Genomic DNA, 18,725 nt, shown 5'->3' on the forward strand with positions numbered 1-18,725 from the left:
CTAGTGGCAGCCCTGCAATGGCCTACAGATGAAAAGATATTTTCAAGGGCGCTCCAAAGTACATGAGAAGACAACTTTCATTCAGCACATTGTCAGTGGAGCTGAAATCTTGCAAAATGATGTAAATCATAGTTACCCAACAGGAAATATTTCTGGATTGTATTTTAAAAATTAACAATGATATTGTGGGAAACTGCATTACTAACACCCAGAGGAACACATTGGAAGAGCAATGCTATACCAACTTTCATGGTACAGAGAGTCAGGTCACACACCTCCTATGCCTCACCAGGCCTTCCATGCCAATCTTTCTAGATCCTTGCCTCTAACTATTTCATCCAGGGCTTTTTTAAAATTCATTTTTATTGTAAACAGTTGGGATACATCTTGTTTCTCTGTTTGTACATGAAGTAGAGGCATACCGTTTTTGTAACCATACATTTATCTAGGGTAATAGTTTTTGATTCATTCTGTTATTTTTTTCTTCCCCCCACCCTTTCCACCCCTCTTATCCCACTATACAGTCCTTCCTTCCTCCATTCTTGCCCCCCTCCCACCCACCATTTTGTGTCATCATCCGCTTATCAGTAAGATCATTCATCCTTTAGTTTTTTGAGATTGTCTTATCTCACTTAGCATGATATTCTCCAATTTCATCCATTTGTCAGCAAATGCCAGAATTTTATTATTCTTTATGACTGAGTAATATTCCATTGTATATATATACCACAGTTTCTTTATCCATTCATCCATTGAAGGGCATCTAGGTACATTCCACAATGTGGATATTGTGAATTGAGCAGCTATGAACATTGTTGTGGCTGTATCTCTGTAATATGCTGATTTTAAATCCTTTGGGTATAGACCAAGGAGTGGGATGGCTGGGTCAAATGTTGGTTCCATTCCAAGTTTTCTAAGGAATCTCCACACTGCTTTCCAGAGTGGCTGCACTAATTTGGAGCCCCACCAGCAATGTATGAGTATACCTTTCTCCCCACATCCTCATCAACACCTGTTGTTGCTTGTATTCTTGATTATCGCCATTCTAATTGGGGTGAGATAGAATCTTAGGGTAGTTTTGATTTGCATTTCTGTTATTACTAGAGATGCTGAACATTTTTTTCATATGTTTGTTGATTGCATGTAGATCTTCTTCTGTGAAGTGTCTGTTCATATCCTTAGCCCATTTGTTGATTAGGTTATTTGTATTCTTGGTGTAGAGCTTTTTGAGTTCTTTATATATTCTGGAAATCAGTGCTTTATCTGAAGTATGAGTGCCAAAGATTTTCTCCCACTCTGTAGGTTCTCTCTTCACAATGCTGATAGTTTCCTTTGCTGAGAGAAAGCTTTTTAGTTTGAATCTATCCCAGTTATTGATTGTTGCTTTTATTTCTTGTGCTATGGGACTCCTGTTAAGGAAGTCTGATCATAAGCCGACATGTTGAAGATTTGAACCTACTTTTTCTTCTATAAGATACAGGATCTCTGGTCTGATTTCAAGGTCCTTGATCCATTTTGAGTTGAGTTTTGTGCAGGTGAGAGATAGGGGTTTAGTTTCATTCTGTTGCATATGGATTTCCAATTCTCCCAGCACCATTTGTTGAAGAGGCTATCTTTTCTCCATTGCATATTTTTGGCACCTTTGTCTAGTATGAGAAAATTGTATTTATTTGGGTTTGTGCCCATGTCCTCTATTGTGTACCATTGATCCACCTGTCTATTTTGGTACCAATACCATGCCATTTTTGTTACTATTGCTTTGTACTATAGTTGAAGTTCTGGTATTGCGATAGCCCCTGCTTCACTCTTCCTGCTAAGGATTGCTTTAGCTATTCTGGGTTTCTTATTCTTCCAGATGAATTTCATGATTGCTTGCTCTATTTCTGTAAGGTACGTTGTTGGGATTTTAATTGGAATTGCATTGAAACTGTATAGCACTTTTGGTAGTATGGCCATTTTAACAATATTAGTTCTGCCTATCCAAGAACATGGGAGATCTTTCCATCTTCTAAGGTTTTCTTTAATTTCTTTCTTTAGTGTTCTGTAGTTCTCATTGTAGAGGTCTTTCACCTCTTTTGTTAAATTAATTCCCAAGTATTTTATTTTTTTCAAAGCTATTGTGAATGGGGTAGTTTTCCTAACTTCTCTTTCTGAAGATTCATCACTTATGTATAAAAATGCATTAGATTTATGAGCATTGATCTTATATCCTGCTACTTCACTGAATTCAGTTATGAGTTCTAATAGTTTTCTGGTGGAATTTCCTGGTTCCTCTAAATATATAATCATGTCATCAGCAAATAGGGATAGTTTGAGTTCTTCTTTTCCTATTCGTATCCCTTTAATTTCCTTGGTCTGTCTAATTGCTACGGCTAGAGTTTCGAAGATAATGTTGAATTGAAGTGGTGAAAGAGGGCATCCCTGCCTTGTTCTAGTTTTTAGGGGGAATGCTTTCAGTTTTTCACCATTTAGAATTATATTGACCATGGGCTTAGCATAGATGGCCTTTACAATGTTAAGGAATGTTCCCACTAGCCCTATTTTTTCTAGTGTTTTGAGCATGAAAGGATGCTGTATTTTATCAAATGTGTTTTCTGCATCTATCAAAATAATCATGTGATTCCTGACATTAAGTCTGTTGATATGGTTAATTTCATTTATTGATTTCCAAATGTTGAACCAACCTTGCATCCGTGGGATAAAACACACTTGTTTGTGGTGCACTATCTTTTTAATATATTTTTGTATGCGATTTGCTAAAATTCTGTTGAGAATTTTTGCATCAATGTTCATCAAGTATATTGGTCTGAAATTTTCTTTCCTCGTTGTGTCTCTGTCTGGTTTAGGTATCAGGGTGATATTGGCTTCATAGAACGAGTTTGGGAGGGTTCCCTCGTCTTCTATTTTATGGAATACTTTGAGAACTATTGGAATGAGTTCTTCTTTAAAGGTTTTGTAGAACTCAGCTGAGAACCCATCTGGTCCCGGACTTTTCTTTGTTGGTAGGCTTTTGATGACTTCTTCTATTTCATTACTTGAAATTGATCTATTTAAATTGTGTATGTCCTCCTCGTTCAGTTTAGGTAATTCATATGTCTCTAGAAACCTGTTGATGTCTTTGAGATTTTCTATTTTGTTGGAGTATAGATTTTCAAAATAGCTTCTAATTATGTTTTGTATTTCAATCATGTCTGTTGTGATATGTCCTTGTTCATTCTGAATTTTAGTAATTTGGGTTTTCTCTCTCTTTCTCTTTTTTAGTGTGGCTAAGGGTTTATCAATTTTGTTTATTTTTTCAAAGAACCAATTATTTATTTTGTCAATTTTTTCGATTGTTCCTTTGTTTCAATTTCATTGATTTCAGCTCTGATTTTAACTGTTTCCTGTCTTCTACTACTTTTGGTATTGCTCTGTTCTTCTTTTTCTAGGGCTTTGAGCTGCAGTGTTAGATCGTTTATTTGTTGATTTTTACTTCTTTTATTGAATGCGCTCCATGAAATAAATTTTCCTCTAAGTACTGCTTTCATAGTGTCCCAGAGATTTTGATATGATGTTTCTTTGTTCTCATTTATCTTAAAGAATTTTTTAATTTCCTTCCTGATATCTTCTGTTATCCATTCATCATACAATAGCATATTATTTAATCTCCAGGTGTTGGAGTAGTTTCTGTTTTTTACTCTGTTGTTTATTTCTAATTTCAATCCATTATGATCTGGTAGAATATAAGGTAGTATCTCTATCTTCTTGTACTTGCTAACATTAGCTTTGTGGCATAAAATATGGTCTGTTTTAGAGAAGGATCCATGTGCTGCTGAGAAGAAGGTGTATTCACTCTTTGTTGAGTGGTATGTTCTATACATATTCATTAAGTCTAAATTATTGATTGTGTTATTGAGATCTATGGTTACTTTGTTCAAATTTTGTTTCCAGGATCTGTCCAGTGGTGAGAGAGGTGTGTTAAAATCACCTAGAAATATTGTGTTGTAGTCTATTTGATTTCTGAAATTGAGAAGGATTTGTTTGACGTATATGGATGAGCCACTATTTGGGGCATAGATATTTATGATTGTTATGTCTTGCTGATTTATGCTTCCCTTAAGCAGTATGAAATGTCCTTCTTTATCCCTTCTGACTAACTTTGGCTTGAAGTCCACATTATCTGATATGAGGATGGATACTCCGGCTTTTTTGCTGTGTCCTTGTGCATGGTATGTTTTTTCCCATTCTTTCACCTTTAGTCTGTGTGTATCTCTTTCTATGAGATATACACATTCTCTTGCATGCAGCAAATTGTTGGATCTTTCTTTTTAATCCAATCTGCCAGTCTATGTCTTTTGATTGATGAGTTCAGGCCATTAACATTCAGGGTTATTATTGAGATATGATTTCTATTCCTGGTCATTTGGTTCATTTTTTTTTTTTGACACAACTTGGTTTCTCCTTTATTTGGCTGTTCCTTTAGGCTACTTCCTCTCTTTGCTGATTTACATCATTGTTCTTCATTACTTCCTCATGGAATGTTTTGCAGAGAATGTTCTGTAGTACCGGCTTTCTTTTTGTAAATTCTTTTAGTTTTTGTTTATCATGGAAGGATTTTATTTCATCATCAAATGTGAAGGTACATTTTGCTGGGTATAAGATTTTTGGTTGGCACCCATTTTCTTTCAGGGCTTGAAAAATGTTGTTCCAGGCCCTTCTAGCTTTTAGGGTCTGGATTTAAAAATCTGCTGATATCCATATTGGTTTCCCCCTGAATGTAACTTGATTCTTTTCTCATGCAGCTGTTAAAATTCTGTCTTTATTTTGTATGTTAGATATTTTCATTATAATGTGCCTTGGTGTGGATCTGTTGTGATTTTGTGTATTTGGAGTCCTATAAGCCTCTTGAACTTGATTTTCCATTTCATTCTTCAGATTTGGGAAATTTTCTGATATTATTTCATTGACTAGATTGTTCATTCCTTTGGTTTGTTTCTCTAAGCCTTCCTCAATCCCAATAATTCTTAAATTTGGCCTTTTCATGATATCCAATAATTCTTGAAGATTCTGTTCATGATTTCTTACCATCTTCTCTGTTTGGTCAATTTTGTTGTCAAGATTAAATATTTTTTCTTCAATATCTGAGGTTCTGTCTTCCAGGAATTCTATCCTATTGGTTATGCTTTCTATGGAGTTTTTAATTTGGTTTATTGTTTCCTTCATTTCAAGGATTTCTGTTTGGTTTTTTTTTCAGTATCTCTAACTCTTTATTGAAATGATCTTTTACTTCCTGTATTTGCTCTTTTAACTGTCGATTGGTGTGATCATTCAATGCCTGCATTTGCTTTTTCATCTCATTTGCTTCTCTGATCGTTTCAATTATGTACATTCTGAACTCCCTTTCTGACATTTCTTCTGCCATGCTGTCATTGGATTTTATTGCTATACCATCTCGGTTTGTTTGTTTCTCATATTGCTCAGGTACCTACCCCTCTAATAGTGAAAGTCTGGGATATTGCCGATTTCCTCTATTGACTAATATGGTCTCTGTAGATTTCCAATAACTCACCTCTTAGCCTTCAGTAGCCTGAAGTCTTGGAGGAACTTGATAATGGGGTGCTCCATTAGGAAGCTGGCCTTCTAGGGGTGGTGGCCTTCAGGTGGGGTATATTCCCTGGTGGCTCTGAGTTGGTCCTGAGTCTCTCAATACCTCCTCTCCTTGGCTCCTGGGTCTTGTCAAAGGTCCTCTAGCCTCCTGTAGATGTCTCAGGAAGGGAGCTGCCCTTCCAACGATGATGGCCATGCCCTCAGGAGTAATTCAAAATGCCTGCACCAGCTTATAAAGAAGTCTCTGGCTAGCTCCACGATGCAGGCGGGCTGGTTGTCTGCTGGCTTGCTCTGCGATGGTAACAGACCTTGGTGTGGTGGTTGGGCAGGGTCAGTCAGTGATGGCGCCAATCTCTGTGCAGGGGTCAGGCAGGGTCTCTCAGTGATGGCGTCTGTCTTTGGCCTGGTGACTGGGCGGGTTGGCCGCCCACCGCCTAGCTCCGCAAGGCAGGGGTGTTGGGTGCCCGCGTGCTACCTCTACAAGGCAGGCCACCAGACTCACCCTCGCCCGCCAGCTTGCTCCGCAACTGTGACCGACCAGTGATGGTGCCATCCTCCATGCAGGGTGATCCAGGGCTTTTGGCTACTCTGTTCCTTTGTTTCCCCAAACATTGGCTCATGTTATTCCTACTACCTGGAGTAAATTATCCCTTTAATATTTCTAGACCCACATTCCCAGCCTCTTTAATTACTTCTCATAGGTGAGATGGAGGTTAAAAGGCTTTCCTCTACTCCAGGAAATCTTCCTGGACCACTCCCCACAAGCTGAAGAATGACTTGAGACCCACATTATAAGCAACTCCAGAGGCCTATATATCTCATCCACAGCACACGTGTGATTTGGGGCTCAACTTGTGTCTCCTACAGTGAATTGTCAGCTCTGTGAGGTCAAACCTGCTCCCACTCTTGGTCAGCACTGGATCTCCAGAGCCTTTGCAGGTACATGGCACACACCACCCTGTTCTTTAAATCTAGTAAACAAGATAAAGGAAAGCAGGAACTGATTTCTCAGGGTCTGGTTACTAATGCCAGCTTTCCTTTGCAGCCAGGGATTAGGAGAGAGGATAGCAGTAGGTACTAGAACCAGAGGAGAGTGGGCCTGCATGGAAACAATGCAAACTCAGAATGATGGTAGTTATGCTGATATATAATTGATAGAAGTCTTTTAAATCCATGCCCCAAACCAATCAGTCTTCCTGTATGACCCCTAAGTAAAGAAAAGGGACAGGGAAAAGAAGTCTGAGGGGTCAGGATGGGAGGGTGGCCAGGCGATGCCCCCAGGGCTCCCGGGAGTGTGGGTGAGGCCCTGTCATTGTGCTGGGACCAATACCTGTGGACACAGAGCAGGCCTGCCATGGTGGCAAGGTTGGAGGAGTGGGACACACTCCTCCAGTGTGAATCTGCCAAGGTCGCTAACTTGGAGGGGCAGAGGATCTCTAGAAGCCCAGGCAGTAAGGTTGCTCAGGGACGGGGTCCCAAATGTGTTGACAAGTTCTTCCAGCAGGTTGCGGGTATTTGGTGTGCACAAAGGGCCCAAGCAGCCCTGTTCCCTGCGGCACCTGTGATGCCAGCGGGGGCAGTCAGGTGGGGCCCAGTGCATGTGTGAGGAGGGAGGAGTGGGGGTGAGTGTGAACCAGGGCCTGGCAGACTGAGCGCGTGAGTCCTGAGTGAGGGAGTGGGGACTGTGAGTGAGGACCTTAGGAAACTCAGAGGCCAAGGCCCAGAAGCAACACCTTCCCCCGAGGAAGAGGTGCCGGTGACCGGCGTTGCCCACGGCAGGCCCCGTGGGGAACGTGCTGCAGGTTTCTTTCCCGTGCTGTCCTCATGGCAGTGCTGGGCAAGGACTGTCCTGAGTCAGGCTTGCACTGTCTTAACTGAGAGACCCAGCAAGGTGATGACAGTGGCACCCACGGGAGGATGGGGCAGAGGCTCTCATGACATCTCCTGTCTGCTCCTCCCCGCAGGTGGTGTGTGTCCCCCTGTGGATCCTCATGTCCTTCCTGTGCCTGGTGGTCCTCTATTACATCGTGTGGTCTGTCTTGTTCCTGCGCTCCATGGATGTGATTGCAGAACAGCGCAGGACGCACATAACCATGGCACTGAGCTGGATGACCATTGTCGTGCCTCTCCTTACTTTCGAGGTAAGCATCTGGGGAAATGTCTCCAGCCCCGCGCCCACCCTTCCCCACGACAACATCCTGCCTACCTGGAAAGAGAGCCTGCCAGCCCTTGACATCACGGTGCGCCCTGTGGAGAAGGCCTGCAGAGAAGGGCAGGGACACGGGCACATCCTCTTTCTCCTAGGCATGGGGCCAAGAGCAGTGCACCTCTCCAGCCACCATGCGCGTGTAGGAGTGCACCTTTGGCTTTTGCAAAGGGAGAGTTGGATGCCGTCACTTTGGTTTGGGGTCCTGTAGAGAATTCTACAGTGGACACAGTTGGCTCCTTGCCACCAACAACAGGAGTTTCCCATGAAACCCCTGGTGGTGGCAGTTTTCCAAGTGGATGGACTTATGTTTGGTCCTGAAGAGGGAGGCCAGCGGGCACCTGGTTCCTCCCCACAGGATGCATGCTGTTCTGCCCTTGCTATGTGACTTTCCCTCTTCTGACACCTAATAAGGGAGGAGCCACCTAGGGAGGCAGCTTCAGAGTTTGTCCCCTTCCATGTGACACATTGGCAGGACCCTGACTATGTCTCTTTCTCTAGATCCTGCTGGTTCATAAACTGGACGGCCACAATGCTTTCTCTTGCATTCCAATATTTGTGCCCCTGTGGCTGTCATTGATCACACTGATGGCAACTACATTCGGACAGAAGGGCGGAAACCACTGTAGGTACTCAGTGCCTGAGAAGCACTGCAAGGGGTGCGTGTGTGCGTGTGTGCGTGTGTGTGCGTGTGTGTGCGTGTGTGTGTGTGTGTGTGTGTTTGAGAGAGAGAGAGAGGATGGGGAGGGGCTCTGCTCCATCGAAGGATGAGTTTGTGGGTTCCGATTTAGGAGTTGCCATGGGGTCATTAGGGCTGAAGAAGGTCAGGGACCACTCAAGGCAAGGACCAGCTGTCACCTTGCTTCATATGGGCCTGGACCGCAACTCTCCTCCAGGCCACGCATGCCTCGATTAGAGGCAGGACCAACAGGGAGGCTGGCTCTCCGAGCTCCTGTTCCCTCCTCTGCAATATGGGGCTCAAGATCCCCCACACCAGGGCCTGTGAGGATGGATGTAAAGTCTGCGTCTCCCCACAGAACCTGGACAATCATCACAGATCTCTTTTTGCCCCTCCCCTCCCCAATGTCAGTCTTGACATCACAGATTCTGTCAGTTGTACCAGGCCAGAGCACTCTGCTCTTGCAGATGGATTCAAAATCATCTTTGCAGAGGGTCCTTCCTCACGTGGCAGTGAGTACAAGTGCATGGAACCCAGAGCACTGCCCTTGCAGAAGCCTGGGGCACTGCCACGTGCAGCCCAAGCCATGCTTGCCGCTCAAGTCCCTGGAGAGCCAGCACTGAGCCAAATCTCCTGAGATGCAGAGAGGAGGAGCTGACCTCAGGGAGGTCACTTTGTGGGGGTCCCCTGAGCTCAGGCTGCAATCTGGCCTGGACCGACAGGTGCCAGCCTCCGTCTAGATTCCAGAGGGTGAAACAAATACTATGCTTAGATGACACTGCCCGTCTTCCACAAGTTTACCCTAGGTGGGGAAGCTCAGAGGAAGGCAGCATGGCCACAGCACCCCAGGTTTCTGAGAAACACTGGAGCAGTAGTTCCTGTGATCCAGGACCCAGCCGAATCCCTGGAGGGCCAGCTCATGTGGCGCTCCAGCCCAACCCTGCCTCAGCCCACCCGACCACCGCTTGTGAATCAGGAAGGCTGACCCCGGGCTGGAGAATCACATCCTAACAGCGCCCTGGGGATGTCCTTGTCAAGAATCTAGATCCCCACTTGGAGAACCTTGGAGCTGGAAGGCTTACTTCTTTCCCAATCTGGTCCTGCAGAACCCAGCCAGCCATCTTCTCTGAGGAATCTGGGGAAGCTTTATGTAGTGAGAGTAAAGCTTCCTGTTGAGTGAAGAAAACAACATGGAAATCCAGGGAGCCTTGCATTTGAAAAGGAAAATTCTTCTTTTTCAGGGTGGTTCGGTATCCGCAAAGATTTCTGCCAGTTTCTGCTTGAAGTCTTCCCATTTCTGAGAGAATACGGAAACATTTCATACGATCTCCACCATGAAGACAACGATGAAGCGGAGGAAACCCCAGCTCCAGAGCCTCCAAAAATTGCCCCTATGTTTCGCAAGAAGGCCAGGGTGGTTATTACCCAGAGCCCTGGAAAATACGTCCTCCCCCCTCCCAAGTTAAATATCGAAATGCCAGACTAAAGGGCACTGGCAGGGCCAGAGCGTGAGTGGACTGGGATGCACGCTCTCTCCCTCCCTCCGCCTCTCCTTCACCCTCCTTCCCCAAGACCCGGAGTGGAGCTGGGCCTCCAGGGACGTCCATCTCATGCCTAGTTTGCATTCAGTGCCAATCAGCCACTCACCACGACGGGATTCAGAGGCGCAGGGGACTGGGGGTGTCCGTGGATATGATGCCAAGGGTTGTGGGGGAGAGAGAAGGACCCAATTCCTTGAGGGCAGGTGCCCAAGGCACCTGCTCATCCCCACAGTACCACCTGGGAATGGCGGCTCCAGAGACCCACGGGCAGCGGGGAGCAACTTTCCGCAGGGCAGTTTTTCAGAGTGCTGAAATTCCCATGGAAAGTGTTGTTGGGAGTGGTTTACGACAGGGTCTCCTCCCTGGACAGCTCTGAGCTGTCCTGCTGCAGGTAGCCAGTGGGGACTGTAACTGGGTCTGAGTGTACCTGGTGTTTCTACGCAGCCCAGCCATGCTTAGCCCTGTCCCTGCTGTGGAGGGGTTTCCCTTTGGGCATGCTGACAGCGGTTTCCATGGCCTCCTCAGTGAGCCTTTCCCAATGGAGTGACTCCATGCCTGTATAGTATTTATACGAATATTTTAGCATTGTAATATACAGTGTCAAATCCTAGTTCTGTACAGCATACCCTGTTAAAGTATTTTTTTACAAGCTTGTGCCCAAGACGGACGTGTTCTGCTGCAGAAGTAGAAGTCGGTGACAGTTCTCCCCACCCCGGAGGGGTGTCAGGCCTTCACGGGACATCACCACTTACACCTGGAATTCTGTCACGTGCATAGTCCCGCTCCTGCCAGCACAGCGGTGGCAAGCAGGAAATGGTCTGTGTGCTTCCTCACGTTGGGGATAAAGGGCTGGAAGAACCTGGAAAGCACTGTTTGAGGCCAGGACACGAGGGAAGGTAGCTGAGAGCAGAGACACCACAGACGCCTGTGGGTGTTGGAGGGTGGAGCTTTCTGCGTGCTGCTGAGGAGAGCTCTATGTATACACCTGGCCAGAGCTGTCACTGTGAGCACAGTTTCTCCGTCTGCTGCTACGGCCTGGAACACATCCGATCCTGCCAGCGGAGGAACCTTCTGCCCAGAGTCAAGTAGGTCACTGATGAAGGTGTGTGAAGGGGACTGTTGACGAGCCCACTCAGGAGGCCAGTGCTGGTCTTCACGTGGGCAACTGCTAAATGACCTCAAGCAGGCCTAATTGAAGTTCACCACGTCCCCAGCTCTGCCGCTGGCACTGGCCTGCAGACAGGCTGCTTTGTTTCAGGGGAAAGGAGGGTGGAATGGTGTACCTTTCCTGCTCAGTGTGTAAATAAATGTAGCTACGTCCACTATTTTTGCTCCCTGTAGTTGTTCAATAAACCGGTTGGTTCCTCGTTTTACATGTGCACTGTGTACATCGTGTTTTGTAGGTGGCCGGGAAGCTGGAATTATTTTGCTCAACCAGTGGCAAGGGCAGTCAAGGCTGGCAGGGGTGTGGTGACGTGCTTCACAAGGAGTCTGTCCACAAGGGACGGTGCCCAGGTTGTACAGAGGGAAAGGGGGAGTCATCGAGATTCTGCGGTTGACTGGGTGATGCCACGCTGCCATTGTTAGATCTCAGGAGGTTTTACACATGGTCCCTGGGCTGGCAGTCAGTGGACAAGTGGAATTGCCTTTGAAGTGGCCCTGGAGTCCTCACTTTGTTCACATCAGTAGCAGAGAGTTCCTTACCTCCCAGGAGCACTGTTTCTGTCTCGCCCCAACTGCCCCTCCAGTTCAGTGGCAACTGAACTTGGGTGGCCTTCCGGACAAGGAAAGCCACAGTTGTTGCTGCCTGAAGGATTTCATACAGGCAACATAGGTCACCTGTGGAGGTGCCTCTGTGTGGATCCTTCCTTGAGCACATTGGATTTCAGACTCGCTGTGAAAGAAATGCCTTATGAATTAACATCAGGGGCTGTGACTCAACTCCCAGGTGCCATGCTGCTCCCACGTGCCCCTTGAATCCTCGACCCTGGGAGTCAGGTGCCATTACTCTTCTCACTAGGAGGAAATGGAGGCTCAGAGAGATTGATTAATGCGGCCAGGCACACATCCAGGTAATGACTGGGCAGACATGCTGACATGGGCTGTCTGCTTTCACATCCCAGGCCCTTACCCACTGTGCCATGTGCCTCAGGCCCTGGAGTCAGAAGGTCTCAGGTGTGGGAGCCTAATCAGTTCATGGAAATCTCTGGAAGACCATGGATCACCATGCCCACAATGGAGTGGGGGCAATCTGTGGGAGGCAGCCTTGCATGCGTGGCCAATGTGATTTGGAGGTTGCTTCAGGTGGGACATCTTCCTCTGGACTCCCTGACACTACACTGCACAGAAATGACTGCAGAGATGTAATGCTGGACACAAACCAACACTTGTCCATGTGGATATGTGTCTTGGTCAGGGGTAATGAAGCCTGTGTGTCAAGGACAAAGGGCAGATGACCCAGCCCACTATGACTGCAAAGACCCACAAGGTCTGTGTGGTCGGGTACAGGTACAGGCTAAGGAGAGGCGGGCAGCAGGACACCTACTCCTCTGTGGACTGTGACACTGACAAGCCATCCACTTGCTGATGTAGTGACCTGCCTGCCATTTGTCTCCTCCTGACCAACATGTGGCATGGCTGTGTTAACAGGGTCTCCATGGCTAGGGGTGTCAAAAGATGGCGGGGCTGCTGCCAGAAGAATGGACGCCACCCTAGAATTGGCTGTGTGTTACAAACATCAAGCCCCTCAAGGAACCTGCGGACGGGGCTTATGGAAAGCAGCCCCCAACTTGTTTAGTAGTTTTCTGGACTCTGTTGGCCCCAGGAGCTTGAGGAAATGGGGGTCTTCCCTGGCTCATCCCTAAGGTTTGTTAGGATACCTTGAACACTAATGGGTACTGCTGCCATCTCTCTTGTGGAGATGCCTCTGTGTGGACCAGAGTGTTGACATGGTTGTTGGTCTGGCTGGGCCATTTAGGAGATCACTGGCCAGGCAGGATGTGATGTCACCCCAAGGAACCCAAGACCCATTTGATGTTATGGGGTGGCATTATGATCAGATTGGACCAAGTATGACCAGGTTTGAAGAACATCATCTGAGAGGCCAGGGTTCGGGCCAGACCCAGAAGTGTGCTTTCTCCTTAAGTCCCTGTCATGGCCACTGGGCCTGCTGCCCCAGTGGTCCCTGTGCCCTTATCCCTCCACTTCACTACACTGCTGTCCCAGCTACTGCTGTGTCTAAGAATACATGCCAGGCACCAGCAGGTGTGTGATGTACCCCACTTGGTGGACCAACAGAGCTGAAAGCAAGCAGAACACATGCTGGTCAATAAAAAGCAATAAAAAACCTCCAGAAACCCACGAGTTTTCCGTGTGCACACATGTGCCCTGGTCTCTGTCATGTCTTTGTTTGCAGTCAAGCGACACCCTGGGCTGTCTTTGGCTGTCATAGTAAAGACTTTGGAATCACAGTGCTCCCTGGAGTACTGCAGGGACCAAGACAAGACACAAATGGGTTACAGTTTCAGTTAAGTTCCCCAGACAGCCTGTTTCCACTCATGAAAAATACCCTGTGTCCAGTGAGGAGAAAACCAGAGAGGGTAGGGTAGAAGCAACAGCAAGTGCAATTTGGGAATAGCATATCCTTGGGAAGAGCCGAGCCACGGCAGGAATTCATGGACCACAATAAACTGTGTATTCCGAGAGTGAGATCAGACAATGGACGTTCTCATTGACAAAGAGGATTAGGCATGGTAACCAGAGATGACAATGTCTTTCCACAGTGACCAGTAGCAAGGGGAAAGTTGTCCTGTGGTTGCGCAGATGTCCTTGCGCAAAAAGTGCCTTTTGTAGGAGGTTGTGGTCGCCCTTGAGCCAGCCCGATGTTCTGGGAGAGTCTTTTGCTTTTGCAATAGTTACTTTCTGGCCATCGTGGTAAGAACCCATCCTGCATTCCCTCCCACTTTTTGGGGTGGACACAGGTGACCCCATTTTGATTTTGAAAACTTTCACACTTTAAATACTTGGCAAGTATTTATGTGGGTTTGTCTTTTTCTCTTCTATTGTGTACCTTTGGTCTACATGTCTATTTGGGTGCCAATACCATGCCGTTTTTGTTTCTATAGCTCTGTAGTATAGTTTAAGGCCTGGTATTGTGATGCATCCTGCTTCACTCTTCTTGCTAAGGTTTCCTTTGGCTATTCGGGGCCTCTTGTTCCAAAGGAATTTCATGATTGCTTTTTCTAGTTCTATGTAGAACGTCATTGGGATTCTTAAAGGAATTGCATTAGATCTGTATAGCACTTGTGGTAGTATGGCCATTCTGACAATATAAATTCTGACTAACCAAGAACATGGGAGAACTTTCCATCTTCTAAGTTTTTCTTCAATTTCTTTCTCTTGTGTTCTGTTGTTTTCATTGAAGAGGTCTTATTATACTAGACAAATGTGCCAAAAACATACATAGGAGAAAGGATAGCCTCTTCAAGAAATGGTGCTGAGAAAACTGGAAATCCATGAAATTAAACCTCTATCTCCCACACTGCACAAAATCAACTCAAAGTGGATCAAAGGTTTAGGCCCTGGAACGGAGACCCTGTGCCATATAAAAGAAAAAGTAGGCCCAAATCTTCATCATGTCAACTTAGGACCTGACTTCCTTAACAAGACTCCTAACGAGCAAGAAGTAAAATCAAGAATCATTAAATTGGATGGATTCAAACAAAAAAGCTTCCTCTCAAACAGGAAGCGATCAGTAATGTGAAGAGAGAGCCTACAGAATGGGAGAAAATCTTTACCACATGCAACTCAGATAGAGCACAAATGTCAAGGATATATAAAGAACTCAAAAAACACCAACCCTCCCCAAAATAACCCAATCAATACATGGGCTAAGGAACTGAACAGAAATATGTTCAATCAACAAATATATGAAAAAATGTTTGACATCTCTAGCAATAAGAGAAATGCAAATCAAAACTACTCGTAGATTCCTTCTCACCCCAGTCAGAATGGCTATTATCAAGAATACAAGCAACAATGGGTGGTGTTGGCGAGGATGTGGGGAAAAGGTACACTCATACATTGCTGGTGGGGTTGCAAATTGGTGCTGCCACTCTGGAAAGCAGTATGGAGATTCCTTAGAAAACTTGGAATGGACCCACTGTTTGACCCAGCTATCCCACTCCTCGGTTTAAACCCAAAGGGCTTAACATCAGCATACTATAGCGACGCAGCCACATCTAAGTTTATGGCCACTCAAGTCACGATAGCTAAACTATGGAACCAAAGTAGGTGGACCCAGGCAACTCCATTTTGATTTTGACGACTTTCACACAAAACATGAAATCAGTGGCCCAGCGTTCACAATGATGCTTGGTTCCCAGCTATGCAGACACCATTCCCTTGGTGGTGTTTTGCTTCGTATGATGGGTTCTTCATCAAAGATTTGAGAGGAGGTCAAGTCTCCTTTTGAGTTGGTCCGAACCGCACCCTTATCATTACAGGTGGAGGTGAGAGACTCGAGGGATCCTGCAGGTTTCCATTACAGGGTGCCCAGTTGTGTCTGGCCTACAGGATTGATGTTGGGCTTTTATGTCAGCTGCTGGATCTGGTGACTTTTCTTTCTTTTCTGTCATTTCCCCCACCCTGTCTTTTGGCACAGACGTCTTGGGATCCACCTGGGAGGAAACTGTCGTTCACCCGGGGGCTTTCAATCTTCAAACCCATGCGGTGCTCAGTGAGTCTATGCCAAGTGTGATTTCTCTTAATGATTACAGGAAAAGAGCACACACATTCTCAGCATAGACAAACATGGGTTCAGACATCAAAATGCAGTGAACTCATGTGGGGAGAGCCAGCATGCCAACACCCCAGGACCCAGTGGTTTCCTTGACATTTCCTTTGAACTCCACAGCAGGCAGGAGAAGGCCAGTGAGAGGCAGGAAGAGTGGCTAAGAGAAAGGAAGCATGGGAACAGATAAGACCAGACTTTGTAACCCCAAGCCTGGTGGTCTGCAGGTAGATCCCACCTCCAGCCGCTCCCTCATCACCTGGCACTCATGGGCACATAGCTGCCTGTCACCTGTCTAGGATGCACTCCCTGTGAACTCCTCCCCTTTACCAAGGTACCCTCCACCTGCATGTCACATGCTCACTGATCTTGATGTCGTGGAGAGGCTGGCACTTGAAAGCCTCTTTCCTAAAACCCATGGGCTCCTTGCTTAGGGACAGCTCTCTATAAAAACATGCCAGTCTGCAAGATGCCATATCCTGGCCCTTGCCCTTAAAAACAGTCTGGAGGAATTTGTGGTTGTCCCGGCTGGGCATGCGCTCCTGCCAACTACTAGGTAGAAAGAAGCCAGGGCTGCTGCTAGATCCCTTCCAAGGCCTGGGACAGACTCTGTAAGACAGTGAGTCAGCCCCAAATGTCAGCCATGCCTTCCTTGGGAGGGAGACCTGCCCTCCCAAGATCATAACCCATACCCGCTCCCCTCTCTGCTCCTTTCCCCATCCTTCCTCAAGACACTGTTCATGAAGACTCCATGTTCAAGGTAGACTCCAGAGGTAAAGGTGAGGATGGAATGGGGGGCAGCCATAGTGCAGACAACCCTGAGGACGGAATCAGAGCCACTCATGGGAACTGTTTCAGAGCAGTACTTAGGCCCTTGATGGTACAAGGCTCCAGACGTGGAAGCTGTGAAAGGCTCAACAGCTCTCCTGATGCAGGTCGGTCACAGGTACCACAGTCATTTGAGTTTCTTGGTTCCGAACTACATTTCTTAACTTTAGGTCTATAGCCTCTTCTCTTAAACTCTTATGCTCCTATTTCTATATTTCAAAATCAAAACCAATCATACATTAAAAAAAAAGTAATGTGGATCATTTTGACCCAACCTGCTTCACCTGTAGCTGTAACTGAGGTTCCAAACTGAGATCGTGAGGGAGTTCCCTGTACAGGGAGGAGCACCAGTCTGGCTGCTGCGGACCTTCCTGAGCAAAGGCCCTGCAGAGGACCAAATCTCTATCCACTGACTGGCAGGCTGGGCTGACGGCAGGCCAAGCCTGGAACGTTTCCAGACACAGCCCTCTGCCCCCAACACAGCCAGGTTCTCTGGGCTGAGGATAAGGTGCAGACCGGTCCCAGGTTCACAGAATTGAGGCTGGGAACTTAGGCCAGGGAAGGGCAGGCCACACAGCGCCAGCCAGAGATCACCAGGACGGCCCCGTACAAAGCCTGGCCGTCCACCCCTGCAGCCCTGCAGTTCTGAGCTGCTGTCCTCGAGCACCACAGCTTCTCAAGCCTCCCTGGCTTCCCTGATGCCCCTGAGGTCCTGCAAGGGCGGCTCAGGACCAGACCATCCCAGAGAGAGGCTGGCAGAAGGGCACCTCGGACCTGAGTGAGACTGTCCTAGGCTGTTCCTGGAACCTCTGCGTGCAGGCCCCCTGCCCCCTCTCCCCACCTCCACCACCCTCCCAGGTGAACAGGTGGGAGGAACTGGGACTGCGAACATGGACACTCACTCGCCCTCGCCTTCCTGTGCGTCCACCTCATGGCATCCGCTGGAAAGGGACGTACGGGAAAGGAAACTGGGCTCCTCAGACGACTCAGCAGGGGCGCGCTCCTGGGGCCTTGGCCTTTCCATTTCCTAACTGCAGTTCTGCCCAGAGACCGGAGCACTCCAGCAGGGCCTGCTGTTGTCAGTGGCTTAGGCTCCTGCCTGCCACCTGCCAGGTCCCCCAGCTTCTCACCCACGCTACCCACCAGCTTCCTAACTACTAGGGACGCCCGCTTCCTCCTGATCAGCATGGTGGTGACAGCGGCACCTCCTTCTACACGCGGGAGGAAGCTCTGTGCAGTCTTCCCCTCTGCTGGCTTACACTCGCAGACCAGCAGAGGAAGGGGACCCTGGAGGGATGGGAGGGAAAGCAGAAGCACTGGGGAATGAAGTAGAGAAGGTGAGGTCTGCAGCCTGTAGGAAGCTGTCAGAAGGAACCCCACTCGGAGAGTAATTATAATGCACTAATCAAAACATAACCAAAAAGGAGTCTGAATTTAATAGGGCCATGCGCCATCCTCATGGAGGGCTATGGACTAATGTAAACGTCCCAGTTTTCCTTAAATTCTTTACAGTGTTGTGCCTTACCTGGAGTTGCCCAAAGGACAATCTAGTGTGGACTACTTACTGCCTCGTGCTTCCAAACTCAACCCTGGAAAACTGTGTGTGCGGGGGGAGACAGATTGATAGTTGGATAGACATTAAAGAACATTTAAGAAATAAACATGCAACAGCCCTGGAGGAGAATGAAGAATGTGGGTTTGTGTTTGGAGTTGGGCTTCCAGCAGGGAGGATGCAGAGGGCCTGTGACCTACAGAGGTGGCACATGACAGGATGGGGGTTTCAAAGCTACTGCTTCAAGTTCCCTGCAAAATCTGAGGCAGCACATCACACCACAGATGCAGAGAACTGGGACAGCAGGAGAACTGAGAGAGTATCTGCTAATAACCACCGGAAACCTCCTTAGTGGAGGAGGACCGGTGCTATGGTTTAGATGTGACCTGTCCCCCAAAAGCTCACGAGTGACATGATGCAAGAAGGTTCAGAGGTGAAATGAATGGGTGAAGGGAGCCTTAACTCACTCAGTGAATTAATCCCCGGGAGGAATAAACTGAGTGATAACTGTGGGCAGGTAGGGGGTTGTCTAAGAGGCAAGT

The 18,725-nt window shown here is 47.2% G+C and overlaps 1 protein-coding gene across 1 annotated transcript; it reads left to right on the forward strand.

Moving 5' to 3' along the window:
- The first annotated feature begins 7,209 nt into the window (after positions 1-7,209).
- On the forward strand, positions 7,210-11,385 carry LOC124972003 (transmembrane protein 185A-like). The gene is made up of 3 exons (XM_047536073.1): positions 7,210-7,727; positions 8,294-8,417; positions 9,713-11,385. Exons 1-3 carry the CDS (start codon positions 7,521-7,523, stop codon positions 9,955-9,957), a joined length of 576 nt encoding a protein of 191 aa, XP_047392029.1. The 5' UTR covers positions 7,210-7,520; the 3' UTR covers positions 9,958-11,385.
- The last annotated feature ends 7,340 nt before the right edge of the window (positions 11,386-18,725 follow it).

The sequence above is a fragment of the Sciurus carolinensis genome, chromosome X (assembly GCF_902686445.1).
Source record: "Sciurus carolinensis chromosome X, mSciCar1.2, whole genome shotgun sequence".
Classification (NCBI taxonomy): Eukaryota; Metazoa; Chordata; class Mammalia; order Rodentia; family Sciuridae; genus Sciurus; species Sciurus carolinensis.

Excerpts from the sequence above, each read along its gene's own strand:
- LOC124972003 (XM_047536073.1), top strand. The coding sequence starts at position 7,521 with ATGACATCTCCTGTCTGCTCCTCCCCGCAGGTGGTGTGTGTCCCCCTG. Across the intron at positions 7,728-8,293 it reads TGCCTCTCCTTACTTTCGAG|ATCCTGCTGGTTCATAAACT; the intron begins GTAAGCATCTGG and ends CTCTTTCTCTAG. Across the intron at positions 8,418-9,712 it reads ACAGAAGGGCGGAAACCACT|GGTGGTTCGGTATCCGCAAA; the intron begins GTAGGTACTCAG and ends CTTCTTTTTCAG.